General features: G+C 45.7%; 1 protein-coding gene across 1 annotated transcript in view; it reads left to right on the top strand.

Annotated features, from left to right (window-relative positions):
• The window catches only part of ARFGEF2 (ARF guanine nucleotide exchange factor 2), a 2,106,550-nt gene that overhangs the window by 960,784 nt on the left and 1,122,676 nt on the right, over window positions 1–23,090 (top strand). Inside the window, exon 19 of the mRNA XM_069651280.1 lies at window positions 14,265–14,416. Coding sequence (XP_069507381.1) covers window positions 14,265–14,416 — 152 coding nt within the window. The remainder of the gene's footprint in view (window positions 1–14,264; window positions 14,417–23,090) is intronic.

Here is a 23,090-nt window from a genome sequence, read left to right as displayed (position 1 = left end):
TTGCACACTGTCACTATTACAGTTGAGCCACTAGCTGCAAATTTCAGGTAATCTTAATATAAAAGTCCAGATGTATTTTTGTCCGATGCAGTCATGCACAGCAGAGACTGCCCAAACACACAGAATGCTCCGCTAGAGGGAGCTGTTACCTTAGGATATACTGTGCTCCAATTGGCATAGCCTTGCCTGTTGTTATTGCTAGAGGGAGCTGTTGCCTTGGGGAGAGGTATAGTGGTCCTACAGTGTTAATGAAAACCTGCACTTTGGCCCGTGTACATTTGCTATTACACTAGTCTATTAATATACAAGATAATATGGCATCACTACTTATAAATTAACTCTTTTCACAAATGACATACTTTTATCTTTATCACAACCCAACACGTCAAATCTGGCATTGTTTAAGCAATTGGAGGAGTACAGCAGAGCTTCAGTCTTTAAGATCAATGTGTACAGGAGCAAGATAATCAATTTAACGTTGCCGATGGGGGAGGCTTCCAAGCTGCAAACCTCAACACTGATGTGCTCTGTAATGTCTTCCATGAAATATCTAGGCATACATTTGACTACCAGATATAAAAGGTAGCTAGGTACCTACATCTCACTGCTCAAATGAATGACTGTCTTCTTAGTTGGCAGAATCAAAGTATCTCATGGTGTGTAAGGATAGCATCCATTTAGATCTCTTCATTACTATGCCTACTTTATTTTTCCTGGACACTTCTTGTTATGTTCCCCCTTTAATGTTCAACAACACACAGAGCTATCCTTTCCTTCATTTGGAAATGTTCAACTCAAAGGAGTTCTAATGCAACCTTTCACAAATCGAGAATCCAGAATTGGGTTGACTTTCCCTCACACACAGATATTTTCAAGCAGCCCAACTATGAGTACAGAATGGCTGGGTCAACCCAGGCTCTACCCATGATTGGAAGAAAATTGAAGACTGCGTCAATGGACATCCTTTATGATATACAATTTGGCTCCCTAAAACTGAACGCCCACAGTCAAAATATGAATTTCTTTCCTTAAGTTTTGATCCAGCTGTGGGACAATATTTCGACCAAACTGAATCTGATTCTGTTTCTTAGGCTACGCATTTTTACTACAATCCAAACCTATCCCACCATACAACAACATTCCAAATTTGCAAGCAGGAGAGTTTTGAGTTTGTATCAAACTTGTGTAATGGATACAAAATTAAAGGGTTTAAGGAATGGAAACAAGATTTCAGACTAGGTGAAGACCTCTAATTTCAATATTACCAAACACACCACTAGGTCGTGGATCCACTTACATTTAGAAAAACATATTTTTGAAGTTATCCACAAGTTGTATATCAAATCTATAAAATCCTAATCGCTCATCAAGATGCTGGATCCCTGGTTATTCTCACAAATGGTGTAACGCTATTGGAAAAGTACATGGTGAAATAATTTCATAACATATGAAAAAGGACTTTACCTGTTTCATATGACAGAGATCCCTTGGCTTTCTTATTTGTTTGCTATCCTGATCCTGCTGATGTAGGTTACTGTCCATGTTTGAGGAGAACAGGGGAAGGTTGGGGATGAGGTTGTGGTGGGGTCACTCACTTTGTTAGTCTTTATCAGGCATGAGTTTGTTGGGTTGCTTGCGCCTAGTTTATGACTAAAAGTAGATGTTTCAATTGCACCATTTTATTGGTTCTAACGTGTGATAAATTGCAATGTTCTCTTGGTTTAGAACCAATAAAATGATGCAATTGAAACCTTACATGTAGATCAGTCTACTTTCGTTCAAAAGCTAGACACAAGCAGCCCAACGATCTCATACATGATACTTTACTTATTGACTGATTAGTGGATTTCAGTCATTGCTGGGTTCTGCTGCTAGGCTAGGCAAACGGGCCACACTCACTCTTTAGATACGCCAAAAAATTAGGGGGAAGCACACTGCCCATTATCCACTATCCTTCTTCATGTTACTTTGTTAGTCTTGTCTGATTTAACATGGGTTATGTTATAGTTCTGTTTAATTCCTGTATTAAGATTAAAACTCCGATAACAAATATTGTAACTGCAAAAAAAAGTTAAGGACAAAGTTCAAGGTTATTCACAAATCCAGCCCCATGCCTAAATACACTGCTCCCAATATACCACCAACATGCCAAACTATCGTTTGCCAAAAGCCTTCTGAAAGAAATGTGTGAAAGCAAGAATTACCAAGCTCGCCCCAGATCCACATGCTCACAGGTGCAATCTGGTTGGGAAGAAATTGCCTAAAGGTCTCGGGGCTCACTCTACCGGAGGACGTGGTTATTTGCCTGTCCTCTCTGAAGACCTCAGTATTTATCCTACTCCCTACTCTTCCTGGACATTAGCTACTTGTATTATTTACATCGTTGGGGAATATAAAGTACTCACAACTAAATATTTATTTTTATCAAAATACATTTTATGATTAAATATTTCAATTAAATCTGCATCTATTCAGTACTCAATTCCCATATAATCCAACATTCATGCGTGCGTAGTCAATCGGGTTCCAAACTAATCACCATTATAACAATTACTAATTTTACAAAAACAAGGCATAAACACAAAAACCTCTGCATCAGCAATGTATCCAGCTGTGTAATTGAAACGGGGCACTCACGCCATTGTTCTGTAACAGTGGTGCAGAGCACTCTTACTTGAATCGCAGATGGAACCCTGGGTGTCAGGTGACAAGTATGTGGATCATGGAGGTATTACCTATTTTGGTGTACACCGACTTTGGTCTCGTATTCTCCCAAGGTTCCTGGTTAAAGTGGTGTTGTCTCACTATTATCGCTCCTCCCAAGTTCTTCACTGCTTTGGGAGTCGAAGATGAGGTAAGACGTGAGAAATCCTTCTGAAGAGAAATATTACTTTGCGCTCTGTAATGGCCGTTCAAATGTATTAGTCCTTTCTCCTACATATTCCTCATTGTACCCCTCAAGTGAATACATTGTACACCTCTTGCTTTTCTGCTATCCCTCAGCTGCTGAGTACTAGGGGAAAAATCAGACCTGTGGTATTGGATGTATCCGATTTGTTTGTTTTACAATTGTTCGTGAGTGAACAGCTCGTGGGCAATCTGACATCTGATCAACAAGTTCGTCAGTGCGCATTGTATATTATAAACGTGAATGCGCGTTATCGTTGATTGTAATACATATGCGAGTTTTGAAAAATAAAGGGAATAATCAAAGAAGGAAATTACCTAACAGTAAGTCGAGGGATACAATCAATTTGTTCTGGACAGTGCTGCCACCTGCTGAATACTTTTGATGTTGTCATTTGAAAACTTAGTTGAAATGTTATTTTAGGTAGGAGGAAAACATACCTTTCATTAAATGGGTATTTGGTAATTCTGCTGCTAACAGCATGAACAATGCACACAATTTATTAAAATGTCCCCTCCCCCCACTTACGTGAGCCCAGCAAAAACAATGGGAGAACACTAGCCCCATTAATATACAGTATTTGCAACCAGCAACTCACTTGTAAACTCGGAACCAAAAGCTGTCCTTGTGCAATGCCCAAACCCTGCCCATTTTGTGGTCTCATTCAATGAACCACATTTCTCTATACACTTTACACATCATGTAAAAATAACATTCTGGGGCCATCATTAACACTTTTAAAAGTATAATGCGAGTGTAGAAACACCTTCACAGTTTCTAAAAATGTTCCTTTAAAATTGCATTTGCAGTAAGTAAATTAATTTATCGACAAGCACGCTCCTTTTAGGTGAATTCAATGCAGAAAATATTGGTAAAAAACTTAAACTCCATGAAGGCTATCATTGAGAAAGAGAAAGAAAAAAGGTAGGTGATAATAGCAATGTTTGCCCCCCGCCTCCATTGTTAAGGATGCGGGGGACACCTCCGCAACCCCCTTTTGACCTAATTACCTGAACTTGAGCAGCGGGGGACACCCCTGTAACCCGTCCCTCATGTTCAGTTAAGTAGGTCAAATGTAAATAAGGTAAAAAAGGACATCAATTTGTAAGTCAAAAAGGTAAAACGATCAATTGTGAATGATCAATTTGGATACTTCTGTGGTATTGGGGCTGTATCAGGCCCATACCAGCATGGGTCAGAAACTGCTCTTTCTACTCTACAATTTAGAGTAGAAATATTCCATAAACTGATGTTTGTACTCACGCCCTACAAGAATCTTATCTAAGAGTTAATAGTGAGCTGCATAACGGAATTAATTACAGTGAAAATGAAAGTCTGAATGACACTTTTCAATGAATGTCATGAAGACCCTCATGGATGAAGAGTTGCTTTAACAATGCAGGAACACAACACAGAACATCAAAGCGTTAGTTACTTTCTCCTTTTAGGTAAGTGAAGATGGGTGGATTTTACGGATTTTAACTATGCTTATCCTAGTGGTGGTCACAGTGGATGTGATGAATTGATGGTATTTAAGCTACCTACATTTGCAAGCCCTATTGAGGTTAAAGGAATGTCAGAGGGAAAGGAAAGGAGGTAGTATATCTGGTGTGGACAATGAGGTAGAAGGTAGATGACTTTGGTGTTAGAGGAGTTGCACAGATGACCATTAGAGAGGATGATGGAGAGACAGGGGTCAAAGCTGGGAAAACATGGTGATCCGGGTGTCGTCTCCGAAGGTGGTAGGAGAACCAAATGAGGAAATTAGTTTTCCCCAGCACTATGTACAGGGCAACACGTAATGGGCCAAGTGCAGAAATTTGGAGAATTCCCAAAGGGACATGAGTGTAATCAGGGGTTTTCTTGTTAAGGCGACGGCGATTGACCCATTGGAAAGGTTATAAAGCAATGCAGGCAAATTAGTCTACCTATTCATACCACATTCCACCTTGTCATGGTAAAGGCGTGGTCAAGCGTTGAAGGTTGCTGAGGGTCCATTAGGATAAAGCTAGAGGTTTGAGTTCTGAGCAGTGACAGAGTTTAGAATATGGGTAAGTGTTGCCTTTTTGCAATGATGACGGCAGTATGCAAATTGGAGAGAGGGTATGGGTGGTGAGGGGGGTTAGTAGGGATTCTTTTTGTAGCCTGTACTGTATAGATCCCAGCTCAAGTTCCAGCCCTCAGTTTGGTCATGTCTTTCTCCGTAACACCTTTGGCTGGACTAGGATTCAGGTCCATCCTCTCTCAGAAACCACAATCTTTATGAATCTCTCAAGTTGGAAGGCAAAGGGATGTGACATAGGAATTGGCAAAATCCACTGTCCATAATGACTACTGTATTCCTAGTCCATTGTCTTTTTTTACATCACATGCTCTTCCTCCATCCCTTCTAAACCTAGCTGTTTGTTAGGTGGGGTTTGGTGGATGATTAAAATATTGAGCAGAAGCTAAAGGGGCCAGCGCAAGGGCGGGCATCACTGCACTATAGTCTCTTACTGGATGAAAATCTCAATTGAGGGTTTCTTTATGCAAAAGGCCCTGGACCCATCCTCATTTGACGGACATTCCAAAAGCATATAAGAAATTGATATGGAGGCTTAGTGTACAGAAGTCTTTACATAATTTTGTTTTACATTTTAACATTTTAGGATAGTAAGATATGCTAGCAGAAAAGGCTGCCTACCAATTTCTCTAAGGTGGTATCTTTCGTTTGTCAATTTGAGCTAGACCTGAACCAGCAACTGACATGTATACATATATATTTATTTGTATAAAGAACTATTGAGCCATCCACATTAACAATGATTGAAAGAAGAAGCCATATTGGTTTGAAAAGTATTAATGGTCGCCCTTTTCTCCCATCATTGATAGTGGAACCATGTGTTATTGAAAAGCCATGGCACTGACAATTGTAAAACATACTGGGACAAAAAAGAATATGAGCTGCATGTGCAATAACCATTTGCAAAGTCAGCATAGTACTGTAATGAGGTCTCACTGGAGCCATGTAGAGTGCCAAAGAAACTTTCCAAGATGGTGTTGACGTTCGGCCAGCGGGGATTCAACAGTATAAAGTAGAAAGCAAGAACGGACGAAAGTGATCTCACAGTTGAAGCCAGGAGTACGCAAGCGAGACCCGGGAAGTTCAAACTTGGAACGGTGCAGCTGAAGCAGTCTCATTTCTCCAGGAGGGGGACAAGAATAGAACATTGCTATTTCTGGAGTGTCCTGCGACCCGACAGGGAACCGATGCATTTGGTGGTGGCGCGACCACAGAAAGGAGGACAGTCGGGTCCAGAAATTAAGCTGAGACACCAGCCTGCCGCCGTGCAGAAAGCCAGAAGGAGGAGGCGGAGGAGGAGGAGGAGGAGGAGGAGGAGAGACCCCCCAGACCGTGTGAACAACCGGAGCCGTGTCCCCAAGAAACTGCAGGTAACTGGGACTGCAGGAAGACTGGGTGGGTTCTGCGAAGAGGCCCAACTCAGAGTGCATCAGTGGTAATCTTCCTTGTTGCATTGGTCAGCCCAATAGCATTACACAAGCAGAGTACATCGGGATCCATCTCCCTCATTGCAGTGGTCAGTCCAATACCACTGCCTAAGCAGTGTGCATCGGGAGTCCTCCATCCTTATCACAGTGGCTTAACCACTACCACTGATCAAGCAGACTATGTCGAAAGTCATCTCCCTCGTTGCAGTGGTTCACCCAATACCGCTGCCAAAGCAGAGTGGAACGGGAGCCATCTCCTTCATCAGTGATTCACCAAATGCCTTTTTTGAAACAGATGGCTTTGGGGGTTATCTCCATCGTCGCTGTGGCCCACCAAACGTCATTGTAAAGTCTGAGAGCTTTGAGAAACAATACCCTCATTACGATATAGAAACCAGTAGAGAGACATACAAGAAAGATATAGAGAACACTGGAAAAGAAATCCATCATTAGAGTGTTAAATGGAAGCCAAATAAGGCTGAGTTTTTCTACTTCCTGGAAGGAGTTAGAGACTAATCCCAGGTTTTCTTCAAGAGTGCTTAGAGACCACTATGGAGAACCTTTTATAGAAGGACCAGGAGAAGTCATTCCACTGGTCCCTTGTGATGGGACATTGAAGGAGTTACTTCTACTAGAACACTGAAGCAGGCAGGAGAAGGGAGCCTTTCTCCTGGTAAAGGAAACTTGAACTTCACTTTAGTTAAGACTTATGTTTATAGTGTTCAGGTTAGATTCGTTGTTTTCTTATGGAGGACGGAGACCATTTATTTTTGACGGTCATTCTGACAGCTCACTAAACTTTTCCTAGGTTGAAGCAGCTTGGAAGTAAGGAGAGAGTAAGGTTTTCTTCAGTTACGCAATAAAGGTGTATAGCCCACAAAATGACCCCTCCTTGTCTGGCTCCTCCTTCTCCCTCAAGGTAGACATTTTAGAATAAGTGTGATGTAATGCTTTTTAACTAGAGTCTTCAGGGTAGAATTCTGTAATTTGCTTGACTGTGCCATTAGAGGAGACCATATATATGACTGTCACTCTGATCCTGTACACAAAAAGATGAGTGGCCCAATAATCTGAGCCATGCTACTTCTTCACTGTCAACACACCCAGACACATTGCTGGCTCCTTAGGTGTTGTAAGAACGGGCTCTTTTTGGACAGTGTCTCTCATAAGAAGATTTAGTAGACCTCTAAACTAACTTTTGAAATGTGGGAACCAACGCTTAGTACCAGATGTGAAAGGGTCATGGCACTGCCAAGAGAGAGAAGCTACTCACCCTGGAGCGGAAGGTTCACTAGAACAAAAGCCAGAGCCAGCCTTACCCCAGATATTTGAAGTGGTAGTTGGTGAGGAAGATGGGGACGGGGAGGTCATCCATTCCTGAAAATCTCCACCCCCCCTGTGCCACCAATGGTACTGGTAGCAGCAGGGCACGCTACCATCCAGCCTTTGCAGCAAAACACTTTGGGTCAGCTCCTCTAGGTTAGCGGAGCGCCATGTGGCCACAAGTTTTCCCAATACCTTTATTGGGTGCCTGCACTCCCGGGCCGCTGTTGTTGGAAACCAATACCCCTCCAAGGTGACCGCTCAATTCAAATGATCCGTCGACTATGTCGGGCTGCAGAATATGCACCTCACCTTGGGGCTCTCGCTGTTCTTCCCCCGAACCCCATGCCCTCACCTGTAGTCAGTTCACTGCATTCACCCATGCAGAGAGGCTCTCTGTTTTGCCAGGTCTGCGACGCATGGCAATCCGGATTATGCTTGTAGCAGAACTTGGTTCCGCAATGAAGTCTTCTCTCAACAGTGCTACACACTGCGGTTCCTTCACACGCTGCTTTCGGATTATGGGTGCCAGCAATGGGTGATCGCCCCGATTCGGCAGATATGCCATGCAGGTTGCAGCATATGCTAGCCCCTCCCCCTAGGCCGTTCGCTGGATTCTATATGCACCCACGTGACTCGAATGTGGGCTCTGGGCTGGCCGCAGCTCCTCATCAGCCGCCCGCTGCAGGATCTCCCACCGCTCTCCCCATGATCGAATTCACACAGAAGTGCTACGCATCTGCAGCCTCCTTGCACCTTTCTGCTACTTTCATCCGGCGCCAGTAAGGTTGTTAGTGTAGAAAGGTTTTTGCCAGTGCTGGAGCTTGTGCTCAGGCCGCTATCTTCGCTGCTGCTCAGCAGTGCACCTTCCGCCCACCGACCACATGGGAAATATTTTTATATAATGGATTTCATTGGAGTTTATTTGTTTGATAATTGTGAAAGACATGATGTTACAGTTTATTTGATCGGCAAGCTTAACCTTAGTCTGGGAAGAAATCTAGAGATAAAATCCATCGGGAGCAAGTCATTAAATTGTCTTTGGCTAAAAGCAAACCCCATAGCAAAAGAAATGGCAGGTATGGAGTCTTTCAGGACTTATGAATACACTTTACTTGAACATATTCTTAAATTTGCTTAAATGATGAATGTGCAGGGTGGATGTCCTCACAAATGTACTTAGGCTGAAGATTCACCAGGTTACCCAGTTTATTTATTTATAACATTTGTTAAACGCCCAGGCTCTGAGGTATCACGGCATAGTTACAGTCATAGGCAAAAAATAGAATCTTAGAAATGCGCACATCATTTAGGCAAATGATGGTTACATATGTTACATTATATACATTGGATACAGGTTACATTTATCACATTATATTCATTGGAGTCAACCTTTATATACAGTGGGAGAGGGGAGTAGGCCCGGGCTGTGAGAGGCAAGGGAGTAACTAAAACTGATTGAATAGCCATGTTTTGAGTAGTTTTTTGAAGAGTGCAAAGGAAGTTTCTTTCTTGTTGTTTATTGGTAGGGCATTCCGGTGCCTAGGGGCGAGTACTTTGAAGCTGCTGCTTCCTGCTTTTTCTCTTTTATAGCGTGGGATTACAAGGTTTTTCCTGTTCGATCTGAGGCGTGTAGTGTGGGTTTTCTTGGTAATTGTGTCGGTGAGGTATTTAGGGGCTTTGTTTGTGATGCATTTATGGGAGATACTCAGGGTTTTGAAAAGTATTCCGGCTTTAATGCGGAGCCAGTGATTTTGTCTCCTAATATTGGAGATGTGGTCGGATTTTTTTATGCCTAGGGCAGCTCAGAGAGCTTTATTTTGCATGAGTTGGAGTTTGGAGATGTTGGCGTTAGAGGTGCCTAGGAAAAGGACATTACAATAGTCGAGTTTTGATAGGATGAGCGCTCTTGCCAGTGTAATACTGTTTTCCGGTGTCAGGAATTCGCAGCTGAGAGTGTTAAGTTTGGCTGTGTAAGCGGTAGAGGATGCTAGTGTGTTGACTTGCTTGTCCATGGTGAGTGTCGCGTCAAGGCAAACCCCTAGTGTTTTCACTTGCTTTAGGACTGGTATAGTGGTGCCATCAATGCAGAATGCTGAGTAGCAGGGCTGCAGGGATTCTATTTTAGAGGGTGATCCTAGAATGAGCAGCTCCTTTTTGTCGTCGTTGAGACAAAGACTGTTGTTGGCCATCCAGTTTTGGATTATTGAATAGATCTTATTGATCAATATGGAATCTTGCTCATGGTTACCTGTTAGAGGGATGAGGATTTGAGTGTCATCTTCGAAGTTGGTGTAGTTGACACCCATGTCATCCAGTGCTGCGAAGAGCAGCTTGGTGTAGGCATTATACAGGGTGGGAGAGAGGCAGGATCCTTGAGGGACACCCAATGGGACTGGTATGGGGTCAGCTGCTACTTTGCCAATGGCGACTCTTGAAGTCCTGTCAGCAAGAAAGGATTTGATCCAGTCTGTGGCATGGTTGGATAGGTTAAAGTTGTTGTTCAGCGTGGCACAGAGTTTATCGTGGTCAACCAGGTCGAAAGCTGTAGAGAGGTCAAGGAGCATTAGTTAACAGTTTGCCTGATTCTCTGGTGGCATCCATTTGGATCTTTAGATCAGGTAGAGCTGATTCTGTGCTGTGATTGGGGTGGAATCCTGATTGTCGGTCTCCTAGTAGTTGATGGTGTTCTAGTTGATTTCGGATTTGGGAGTAAGCTATCTTGTCGATGATTTTCAAGAGGAATGGGACGGTAGTTATGGGTCGGAAGTTGGTGGGGATAGCAGGGTTCAGGGTCGGTTTTCTGAGGAGGGGTGTTACCCAGGCTTTTTTTATGCTAAAGGGGACTGTGTTGGAGCTAAAAGAGGCATTGACAAATTTGGTTATGACTGGTGATAGGGTGTGTGCGCAGAGTTTAACTAGATGAGAAGGGATTGGTCTTCTTTGCAGTTGGACGCTTTAAGTTTCATTATGGTATCAAGTACTACTTTGTTGGTAACTGGGGTGAATTCGAAGGGGGAGCCTGTGAGAGAGATGGTAGAATTGGCGCTTATAGTTGGAGGTGTCTTTTCCGCAAAGAGCGTTTTTTTTACTGTCAATCTTCTTTAGCATATTAATTTTGGAGGCTAGTGTGTCCTGTATCGTAGTGCACCAAGATTTGCTGGTACTATCACTTGACATGGGTTCTCAAGTTCTCTGAGGATGGAGAACAGTTCTTTGCTGTCTGATTTAGCATTGGTTATACGCTTGTTGAGTGCGTTGGCTTTGAGATATTATTGCTGATTTATATTTTTTGTTGGCTGCTGTGAATGCCTTAGCTGAGTCATTAGTATTAGTTTTCCTGTGTAGGTGTTCGAGTGATCTTTTTGCGTGCCTGAGGGATACTAGTTCTTTGTTGAACCAGAAACACAAGCGTTTGTCGGGTTTCCGAGTTTTAGTGGTGATAGGTGCAAGTGTGTCAATGGGGCTGGTGAGGCTTTGTTGATAATAGTCTGCTAGATAGTCAGGATTGTTCATGTTGGGCTTGACATTGGCTAGGGATGACTGTAGTATGGGTGAAAGGTTGTCTGCTGTGAGTTTTTTTTATGTTTCTAGCTTTGAAGATATCTAGAGCTACAGGTCTGGTGGGGTCGGTATTTATGTATTCCAAGGTAAAAGTGATGCTGTAGTGGTCTGACCATTCTACAGGGAGGATGGACTCTATGGTGAGTTGAGAGAGAGTATCCAGTCCAGTGTTCTGTGGGTTCATTTATCAATTGGGTGAAGTTCATGTCTGACATGGCTGTATGGAAAGAGGCAGCGTCACTATTGAGTGGGTCGCTGAAACCAAGATTAATATCACCTTCAATGATGCATTTAGTTTTAGGTTTGATGAGGGGCGTAACCAGTAGTGGGATAGCAAGGTTAGGGTGGCTGGTTTTATTGGGTGTCCTGTATGCTAGTAAGAAGTTAGTTGTGGTTTTGGGATTAGGGGAGAATTTGGCTAGTAAATGTTCATAGCCCTGTATTTGCTCCACTGGGCACTCCCTGAATTGCAGCGATGTTTTAGCTATTAGGGCGACTCCTCCTCCTTGGATGCTGTTTCTGTCTGTTCTGAAGATGCTGTATCCTGGAGGTATGGCGACGGCTAGGTGGGGTCCTGCGGCAGAGTGTGACCAAATTTCAGTGACTGCTAGTAAATCGAGTTGTTCATCCACGATGAGGTCGTGGATTTCTATAGCGTGGGCACAAAGTGATTGGGCGTTAATGAGAGCGCCTCCGATCCTTAGGGTGGGCTCAGGGGAAATGGGGGTGTGGATTCTGAGTTAGAGAGATGAGTCAAGGATGTGGACTCAGTGGTTATGTTAGGTTTTTTTTTAGTTCACACTTTAAGTGGTCTTTTGGTTAGGCTGACCTTAGTTTTTGTGCTGGTGTTTTTAGATATGGCTGGTCTAATGGCTTGGTGGTGGGAACTGGTTCTGGTTCTGAGTCTGTTTAGTCTCGTGATGCCCGTAGCGGGTATGGTTGGATGGCTAGTTTTGTTGCTGAGGGTGGATAATATGGATTGTGGATCGGGGAGGTGGGACCATCTAGGTTAGTGTCATTAGAGTTGTCAATGCTGTGTTTTCTGGTGGGTGGCAATGGGGGGAGGCAGGGTAGGAATGGTGCGGGACAGGGAATGGGATGGTGGCGCTGACAGCCTAGTCTAGCCAGGCCATCATTGACTAAGATGAAATGGCCTCCTGTGCATGGCACAGAGTGTGGCATGATAAAACATGGGAACATGATAGTAATTAGGAAATCTAACATTGTTGGTCATAAAATACTCAAAACACTGCAGGTGGTTAACATTCAGTTTGTAAGCCGGCTTTTCCCTGGGGTGGTACAAGATTAAGTTGGTGAGTACCACAATTGTGCAGATTTGGGGTACGGCTAGTATCAACTGACATGTATAAGGGTTGCAGGCTTAAGATAGAATGACTATATGCAGAAGCAGTGGGGGCTACCAGTTGCTTAAGGTGAGACAGTGACTAGGATTGCAGTGGGAACAGAGATGGGAGCTGTCATAGTACTCAACACAGGGTAATTGAAAGGACAACAGGCCATGGTGTTAAAACATTACTAGACAAGGATGGGTGGCGGCAGTGCCGTTTGTCTAGGCAACCTGTGGAGATTTTGGCCAGATTAATACATTGTAATATTCAGATTGTACAAAGCAAGCAGCATAAATACAGCTAGATGTTGCCGAAACGAAGAAAGTGCAGTATGGAGAGGGTTCAGGGCTAGCTTAGGCTAGAAAGCTTAGAGGAACAGTGAGGCTACTTCAGATAGGGCAACATGGGGTAATCGGGCATTGTAATAGAAAGGCATTCATGGTACATAGTGCATTAGTACAATGTCGAGTAGAAGTCATGAGTACCTGGTGGGCACATGGAGAAGCTGTTGTCATAAGGGAGCAGTTAGTCACGATGTTTATTAGTTACCGCGGTAACTATGGGGTGGGCGGCTTACCGGCTTCAATGCAGTCGATTGGTGGCTGTTTCTGTTGGTGCAGGAGAGGGGCAGGGTTCCTGGCACTGGCCCCGGCCTCGAACGTCTCGAGACAGGCTCTAGACAGGAATGGATCTGTATAGTGAGGATCCTTTGAATGAGAGCCAGCGTTCGCCTGCCGGCGCTTGATTGGAGTGATGTAGGTGGATTTGGCCAATGGGGGCACTTGTTGCGGACATGTGGTTGGAAGAAGGGCAGTGAGGGGGCCAGTGGCCATTTTAGGTCGGGAACACCTTGTGTGTTCAAATGGCGGTTCCGAGAAACAGCTCAAATCATCCTTAGAGCTCAAATATGAAGCACCTGGGCATTTTCTGTGCGAAAGCTGCTTTTGTGGGGGTGATTGCAGCGGAGATCGAATAACTGATTAGCACATACGCGTGAACTTGCAAAATAGGCAGTGCGCCTACCTTAGCCCAGATGGATTCTGTAGAGTTAATCAGAGATCAAGAAAAGGAGATGCAGAGATAGTTCAAGACACCATTTCAGGAGGTCCACCATAGCATGAATGCCACCAGAATTACAGACAAGATGGTTGACCAAATTAGGCATTTAAAGGGGAGCACTATGGACAGTTTAGGATTACTGTGCCTAGGCATGAACTAGTGCCAGAACAGGCAGAGCTGATTGAAATCGGAAGTATGGTTATGGGTCCAACTATGCAATGCTGTTACATAAGCCAAGGCTGCAAACTTCCCCGGTGATGGCTACAAAGGACACAACTGTGGGAGCAGTGACTTGGGCTGATATTGCAGAGTATGTTTGCTGCTCAAAATGTGCACAGAGAACCCTTTTCAACTCCACACAGGTGGTCCAACATATCTGCATCAATGCAAGCAAATACTAAAGCTGGCAGTGCATTTTAAGAGTTGTAGCCAAAACCTCAAATAATGGAAAGAATGTAGCATGTTGCCACTTGGCCTAAAAACAATAATGATGTTGTTAACTTTATCCTTAAAGGGATTGGTTTGTTCTAGGTTTGCAAGGCTCTCTTTTGATACCTATTCTTTTCTTCCAGGTGTAGCCAGCGAGAAGCAGCGAAGGTTGTTGTACAACATGGAGATGGAACAGATGGCTAAAACGGCAAAAGCCTTGATGGAGGCAGTAAGCCATGCAAAGGCTTCTTTTACCAGCGCCACCCATCTCGATCATGTCAGGCCCATGTTCAAAGTGAGTCTTAAGTTAAGGTCATTTTACAAACCCAGAACCAAACAAGTCTATAAACTTGCCTCATCATTGTCTTCCGTGTATGTCTTGTATCCCTGTATGTCTCGTATCCCTGTTTGCAATACCTGTAGTTCATGAACATTTGTGTCAGATAAGTAAACCCTATGGGATATAAAAAGAACTGTTAATTAGATGGGGCAGTTGGATCGCTATTTAAGATGTCCTCTGTTTCTCACTACACTAATTAAGCTGTCTGGTCTTTTAAATGTTTTCTACATAAGCAGTTACCTACATTTAAGAAATGCCTATAATCCTGCTGGTCTTCTAACTTGTCTTTTTGATGGTGGATTATTGTAGAAAAATAAACATAAATGCAACTTTAACTACAAAGGATGGCCGAGGGGTACATATTTTAAGCGGAACATGCATACTATTCAAACATCCATAGGACACTATCCCACATTGACTACATATGGGTGTCTGCCCAGCTGGCGGAATGTGTGTTCGGGCGGTATTCCTGGGGGCGATGGCACTGTCTGACCATGCTCCTTTGGGTGCAACAACAGATATGTTCCAAAGCCATAAGGGGCTCTGGCATTGGCTCCTACCGGAATGGATACTGGTCGGATACAGTCATGTCGGCGACGGTGGAGGGAAAGATCCAGCCTATTTTCAAGAAAACGCCAAGCCTGATACCTGCCTGGGAGTCTGGTGGGACGCCTTCAAGGCATTCATCAGGAGGGAGCTGATTGCTCTCAGAGCCTCCAGGGACAAACTGAATAGGAAACTGGAAGAATATTTGGAATCGCAACTTGAAGTCATTATGCCTAAAATGGTGAATTGCCCAACGAGAGCCGTGCTGAAAAGCTACATAGCAATCTGGGGCCAGGTAGATCTGCTGAGGGCCAGGAAGGCAGAGAGGTGTCTCCTTAACACGAGGCAGGAGTACTATGTATCAGGGGGAACAGAGCAGGGAATCTTCTGGTGAGGCAACTTAGAGGTGAACGGGCAGATAATCCTGAATGTTTGACGCAGGTGATTGGGGCTTACGGTAGAGACAGAGGGACTTCTTGGGTGCTTTGAGGGCTTTACAGTGCTCTACACCTCGGACAAGCCTGAAGAGGACCCACAGAGAGCATACCTGAACACGATAGTACTACCAACCCTTTCAGAATAGATCAGAGAGGCACAAGAAGGGGATATCACAGAGGAGAGGAGGTTTGTATATCTATCGGGAAACACTGATGAGGCCACAGGCCCAGATGGCTTTCCGGCACCTTTTACAAAAACTACCGGACTATTCTCATCCCACACTTGACACAACTGTACAACTCCTTTGAAGCGGTGGGGGGCATCTCAAGGACTAAGCTAAATTGTTTGTATCCCCGAAGCCGGGCAAGACCAGATGAGTTCTGGCTCATACCACCCAAAAGCTTTGATTAATGTCAACACCAATATCTACACTAAGATCCTGGCAACTAGACTCGAGGGTCGACTTCCAGACCTTGTTCATCCTTATCAGTCTGGATTTATTAGGTCCCGTCAGACTTTTGACAATATAAGGCAGTTATGCCCTTTGGTGCAGAAAGTCACGAAGCGTGGGATCACGCCAGTCCTACTTGCCTTCGATACCGAAAAGGCATTTCGACGGTGTGGAGTGGTCCTTTCTTTTTCTCATCATGGCAAGAATGGGATTCGGGAAGTGGTTTCTTCGGTGGACACAAGCAAACTATCGCGCACCTACCTCGCGCTTGTCTAGAAATGGACAGCTCTCCTGTCCTATTAGCCTTTAGAGGGGGACCATGCAAGGTTGTCCACTATCTCCCTTGCTTTATGCATTTTTCCTAGAACCCTTTTAACAGCATCTACGAGAGGCATGGTCAGGAAAGGGTGTCCCGTTTGGGGGTGGGATTGGTTCACAAGATAATGGCATTTACATGCTCCTGGCCCTCTCGGGGCTGGCTGCATCACTCGAGCGGGTGACCTCAGAGATTGTGGCTTTTGGGGGGGAAGTGTCGGGGCTAAAAATTAATGTGCATAAATCAGAGGTGCTGAACCTCACACTCCCAAAGGAAGCCCTGGGAGAAGTGAGTGTGTACCCTATTCCAATGGGCGAAGGAGAGCATTAAATATCTGGGGGTCCACATAACGAAATCCTTAGATGCTTTGTATGATGCGACCTACCCCCAACTGCTTGGCACGCTTAAAACAGATCGAACACACTGGAACCCTCTGCATATATCTTGGATGGGGCGGATGGCCTCAATTTAGAATGGTGACCCTTCCACGCTTCCTCTACTACTTTCAGGCCCTGCCAGTTCCTCTTCCCACAAGATTCTTCAGTTCGCTCAGTCGGCTCCTCTCTGCATTCATATGGAGCAATAGAAAAACAGGGGTAGCATTAGGGGTACTTCTGTCCCAGAGGAACAAGGGGGGGGGGGGGCAGGGGATTGGCGATCCCAGACTTAACTAAAAGGCTGACCAACTACGGGTGCTGAAGCAGTGGCTGTCGGGGGAAGATGGTAAACTGTGGGTGCGCATGGACAGAGCGGTGGTAGGGGCTCCCCTGGAGGAAGTGTTGTGGCTGGCCAAATGCTTGCGTCCCAGATATACGGCATTGTTCGGAGAGGTGTGGAATGTCCTAATAAAACGAGGAGGCATATCGACATTGTCGGGCCCGTTTACACCACTGTTTGGGAAACCACAGTTCATGCCGGGAATGGATGTGGGGGCATTCGGGAGGTGTAGGGCAGCAGGGTGTAAGAGAGGCGAGGAAATTAAATCTTTTGAGCAGTGTAAGCAGTCCTTCAGCCTCGGAGGAAGACTGGTTCTTATACTATCAGCTCCAGCACTGGGTGATGCACCCTCCCAACAAACTAGACAGACAATTCACTACATTCAAAACATACATTACATCTCACTCGGGACTCGCACCTCATTTCTGCACTATGTGCTTTAATCGCTGAGGGGGCAACGAAGGCGACATGGCCTTCCATGATAAGTGGGAGAGAGCGTTGGGATGGCACATTTCGCAGGAGGAGTATGAACCTCTTGTGGGGCAATATTCCCAAGCTTATCTGGTCTATCCAGCTGAGAGAGGTGTGGTATAAGGTTCTCGCCCAATAGCACTACACCCCAGAAAGAATCAGGTATATGAACCCGGAGGCACACATTTGGTGGTCATGCCCGGCTATACTACCCTTTTGGGAGCGGGTGCAAAAGTCTGTCAAAGAAATGTTTAATTTAGAGCTATTGTTGGGGTTAGTGGCTTGCACGTTGGGTTTACGGGGAAGGGGAACTGTGCTGCAGGGAAGGGCACAGTTTAAGGCACTTATGGTGTTGGCGTCGCTGCTGGTGGTACCCTGCAGGTGGAAAAACAAGGAAGCTCCCACACTCCACGAGTGGTTGTTTAAAATATGGCACATCTTAACAATGGAGTGGGTTACATTCAACGTTCAGGGGGACTACACGAAATCCCTGGAGGATTGGGGGTTGGTGTTGACATACCTACAGGGGTGGACTACCGGCATCAAATGTGCCTGCAAAACCTAAGGATTCTGGACATTGTTGATGTTCCCACCAAGATCATGGCATTGGGGGCAAAGTTGCATCTATATGCAGGGGGGAGATGTTTCCGGGGGCGAATGGGTGGGGGGTGATGATCGCAGAGGGGGACATATTTTTTAATTTATTGCAAAATGTTGACATCTTTTTTTTAAAAAAAAAAGACTTTCTCAAATCAATGCTTTGGGGCGCAGTGGGGGAAGGGGGCGGCGTGGCTGAAGGCAAACCAATATGACTGCATAGGGAACTCCTGTTAGCCAGGTGTTTCCCCCAATGATTAATGTGGTCTCCGCTGGCCCCTGTCATAGGGGAATGCCTGGGAGCCTGTGGCCATACTTTGAGGAATTCACTAGCATAGAAGGCTCGCTAGACCCAGGAGGGCAGCCGGTGAGGTGGTCTGCAGGTCGCCCATCCCAAGATGGTGCCTGGAGTTGTGAAGATTGTATGCCAAGGGAACCACAAAGATGAGCAGTGTTGGGACACGAACTGGAGCGGGGTGCCACCCCGACAGCAGAGCTACGGTGCTATGGAGTTTATGCATGGACGTCTCTGCGTAGTAACCGCTCGCTTCCCTTTAAAGATCACAGAAGAAATGCAGAGAACATCCAGAGCCATTAACATAGCCATCGAGAAGCTCAAGCGGGAATTGATTGCTACGAATGTTAGATTGGAGACCAATGACTCACTGATCCAGGATCTTCAGAGGGGATTTATATCTTCCAACTCTTGTCACAAGGACTGTACAGAGATGACAGAAATTGTTCTGGGATGTTTTTAGGACTTTGAAAGTCATCGTAGGATAGACATCCTTACCCTGAGGGGTCTAGCCGACGGCATCGAATCAAAGTATTTTGAATGATGGATACACAAGCTATTTTGTTATCTTGATCTTGAGACGCATGCGGCTGGAGTTGTCCTGGACAGAGTCCATATAGTGGACCGACCACAATCTGTTAGCTCATTTGGGGCCAGAAGTATAGTAATGAAGTGTCACTTATACTCAACCAAAGAGTGACTTATGAAGAAAGCCAGAGTGCAACACAATTGTGTACCAAGATCTGACTCTTCAAATATTTCAGGGCTTAGCACCAGTAATGCTCCAGAAGAGGCATGCATTTAGAGTAGTCCCTAATAAACTGGCATCAGGTGTGCAGTACCAGTGGATATTGTTTTAGGGTCCTGGAGGAGAACATAGCATGCTTCATTTTTTTTTATAAAACAATTTGATTTTACAATAACATAGTTAATTAGTCACATCACAACCAATAGGTTAAACCCACGCACCGCCCATTGGGCGACCTGAGGCCCACCCATCCTCCCACGAAACACGTGATGGCCCACCAAGTCAACCCTCTGCCTCCCATTTTCCCCAGATCTTCTACGCCTTTGTGGGGCAGCCCCGAGCGGTGTACATTTTTCTTTTCCAGTGACATACACATGTCTAGTACCCAGTCTCGATATGTAGGGCCTTCTGGTGCCCCCCATTTTGCTGCAATGCTGCGTTTAAGGAAGCCAAAAGCTGTGGAAAACAGTTTCTCATGCCGTCTAGTGACCGTTTCGCCCCAGATCCCCAATAGCCACAGCTTTTGATCACATATGATTTCTGTTCCCAATATTAGAGTCTGTCTATATTTACATGCAAGCCAGAGGCGATGAATCCATGGACAGTCCCACAAAGCATTAAAGAAAGAGCCAACCACGTTACCACATCTAAAGCAGTTTGAACTGTCCGCACACCCACACCGAAAGGCCAGGGTGCAAGGGGGATGCATCAGGTGGTACACCTGATGCAATATTTTGAGTTGCACTTGACGAAGCCGGCTCGAGATGGCCAACTTTTTGGGGTACATTAATGCATCCACCCAATCCTCGGGTTGTATCATCCCCACATCCCATACCCACTGCAGTTTAAGTTTAGAGAGTTAGCCCGTGGCTAACAAAGATATTACCTGATACTGTGTAGAAGCCACCCGTCTCACAATTCTCTCTAGCAGGATATTCCTCTCTAGTGGGGAGCATTATGGGACCTCTTGCAGATCCCCCAGCTTGTGTGTGTATGGCATGTGAAGCTGCCTGTAGTGGTAGTGTTCCATTTCTGGGAGCCCGTGTGTGCGCTGCAGATCTTCAAAGGGTACCAATCTACCTTCCTTGATCACATCCCCCAGTGTGAGGATGTTAGCTTGCACCCAGGATGGGAATCGATCTTGCCCACTTCCAGTAGTTGCCTATTATCCCATAATAGCTGAACCAGCAGGAGTTTTTTTTCCCCCAGCCTACATGTTTATATACCTCTTTCCACACCCCTGTAACATGTTGGATCATACATGGCAGAGACACGTCCCTGCCTGTCCCATAAATGATCTGGGTCGGCGTGACTCCTCCCATCCATGCCCTCTTGGCCTGGATGTGAGGTACGCGAGGGTAGCCAGTTATTTACAGTCGCTATCTGGTTTGCCCAGTAATATCGCTTCAAGTGATGCAACCCAATTCCTCCTTCCCACACTGAGCATAGCCTGGGCAATCCAAGGTTGCTTCCCCTTCCCATAAGAAAACCCTGCGAACCACATCAATCCTTTCAAATTCCTGCTTGGTGATAATGTGGGGAGCATTTTGCAGATAATAAAGGTATCTAGGTAGCATCAACATCTTGAACAGAGCAGCCCTTCCCAGTAGAGTCAGGGGCAGCGTCCTCCAGTGATTGACGTCATTGGAGAACCCATAAGAGATGGGGTGTGCATTCTGGGAAGGGAATCTCGAGTGGTCAAGACCGATAAGAATCCCCAGATAACAAAAACCTTCCCTCTCAATCCGATAAGTGCAGTCTGAAGGGACCGTCACAGATTTGTTCCAGTTGACCTTCAACCCCCCAAAAACTTCATACTCTTGGAGCAATTTCATCACTGATGTGTAGGACCGGGCAGGGTCCCCCACTTATGCCAAAAGGTCATCAGCGTAAAGCGATACCCGGTCTTCCCATCCCACCGGCCACCGAAACTCCACCCACAAACAGTAGGGGGGGGGAGAGGGCATTCCTTGTCTGGTCTCCCAGGCCTAGCGGAATGGTCCTGGAGTTTGCTCCATTTACTCTGATCTCAGCATTCAGAGATGCATACAGATGGTGCACCCAAACGTCAAACTCATCGCTGAATCCCATCTGTCCCATAATTTCCCACAAACAATCCCGGCGCACCATGTCAAACACCTTCTCGAAATCTACTGTGAGAAGCGCTAGCGGCCCCTGAATAGTGGAAGTCTGCTTGATGGCCGGGTGCACCTGCCTCAGGTTCATACGGGTGGAGTTCTCCGGCATAAAGCTGCACTGGTCTGGGTGTACTAGAGAGGAGATGACCCGTCGCAGGTGATCCACCAGAACCTTAGCCAGTATCTCGGCCTCCCTGCTGATAAATGAAATCAGTTGATAAGAAGCACATACTGTGGGGGGGGGGGTGTCTGTCCTCCTTTGGAAATACCACTATGCTGGCCATGCGCAGATCAGGGGGTAGTATGCCTGCATCTCTGCTATGTTGGTATAAGTGAACAAGGGATGTAGCTACGTGCGCACCCAGCCTCTTCCATCCTCAATCAGGAAACCATTTGGGCCAGGCCCTTTCCCCGATTGGAGTGGGGCCACAGCATTACTGACGACCTTCTGTTATTGGGGCCTCTACGTCTGCTCTCTGACTGTCGGGTGTGGGAGAGTGATGCCCTCCAACCAGGGTCTATCCCATTTGTTGGAAGAACTGGGTGGATCCCTATATAACTCCTCATAGTACTTGGCAAATGCCTTTGCAATCCCTTCATCTTCCTTAACCAGCACCCCCACTCTGCTCGAGAGATCTTACACCTGTCTAAGCCCCTCGTCCCATTGTTCAAGCCAGGCTAACATTTTCAGGGCTTTGTCCCCTGTTACATAGGTGTGGTGCGTGATTCTCAGTGGGCCTGCCTCGCGTTATCCATTGCGATGTTAGAGTATTTCCCTAGCCACCAGCAGTGACCTGTACGTTCCTGGGGACCCGGTGCTAAGGAACTCCGCCTGTAATCATAGTTGGGTTTTCTTCTTCGCTTAGATCCATGATATCCGTTCCCGCCTGAGCAGAGTCTTCTACCCTTCCCATAACGTTACCGGGCTATCGACTGACCCAGTGTTCAGACTAAAATATTCTTCGGTTGTGGATGTTATATCCTCCACCAATTCGGGAAAGCCTAGATAGTAGCTGTTGAGTCGCTAGTGTGATGCATGCTTCTTCCGATCAATCTTGACCTCTATCAACAGCGATCTGAGATACCTCGAGCAAGAAACCTTGCTGTGGTCACTCTGTGTACATCTTGCGTTGGCAAAAAGCAATGGTCTTATCTAGGCATTGATGCGTGTCACCCGGAGTGGAAAGAGAAGCCCTGCTCCTGTGGGTGGAGATCCCTCCACACATCACGAAGACCTAGTGCATTTGTAAACGTGGACAATTGTGTGGGATTGTTGGCGCTCCAACCTCGCAAGTGTCCTGTCCAGGCTTACGTCCATAATGTAGTTAAAGTCCCCTCCCAGAACCCACAGATCTGCCTGGTGTTGTAGCAGCATGGCATGTACGCCGTCCAATAATTTCCATGGACAGCAGTGGGAGGCATATACTGCCATCGGCCCCAGAGTGACTTCCCATATTTCTGCAGTCTATAGCACAAACCTGCTCCATAGATCCTGCTGCACTGTTAACAGCCTAAGAGGTAGGTGATTATGAAAAAGAACCAGGACCCCTCGATCCCCAGAGGAAAACCCGGTGTGCAGGGCCGTTTTGTAATGCGATCTGAAGAAATTACATGCCGAACCTGCTAGATGCATTTCCGTGCGTATGGCCACGTCTGGGGTATATAAGGTGAGGAATTGTAGGACAAGCGTAGGCCTACGGTTTATGCCAGTGCCCAGGCCGTTCACGGTCCATTTCATTATCATTTTTTTATTTTGTTTTCAAGTCTTCATCCTGTAACTAGCAGTTTCCGATTGGCAGGCATGTGAACAGTGAGGGACCTATTTACCAAATATATCCTTCAGGGTTGCTTCGCTCCATTGGAGAGGCCTCAACTCGCCACATAAAAGGATAAGACTTCTGCATCTGATGCT

Source organism: Ambystoma mexicanum, chromosome 3p, assembly GCF_040938575.1.
Source record: "Ambystoma mexicanum isolate Mex_15411 chromosome 3p, UKY_AmexF1_1, whole genome shotgun sequence".
Taxonomy (NCBI): domain Eukaryota; kingdom Metazoa; phylum Chordata; class Amphibia; order Caudata; family Ambystomatidae; genus Ambystoma; species Ambystoma mexicanum.
The sequence above is the reverse complement of the archived record's forward strand: the minus strand, read 5'-3'. Positions and strand labels throughout refer to the sequence as shown.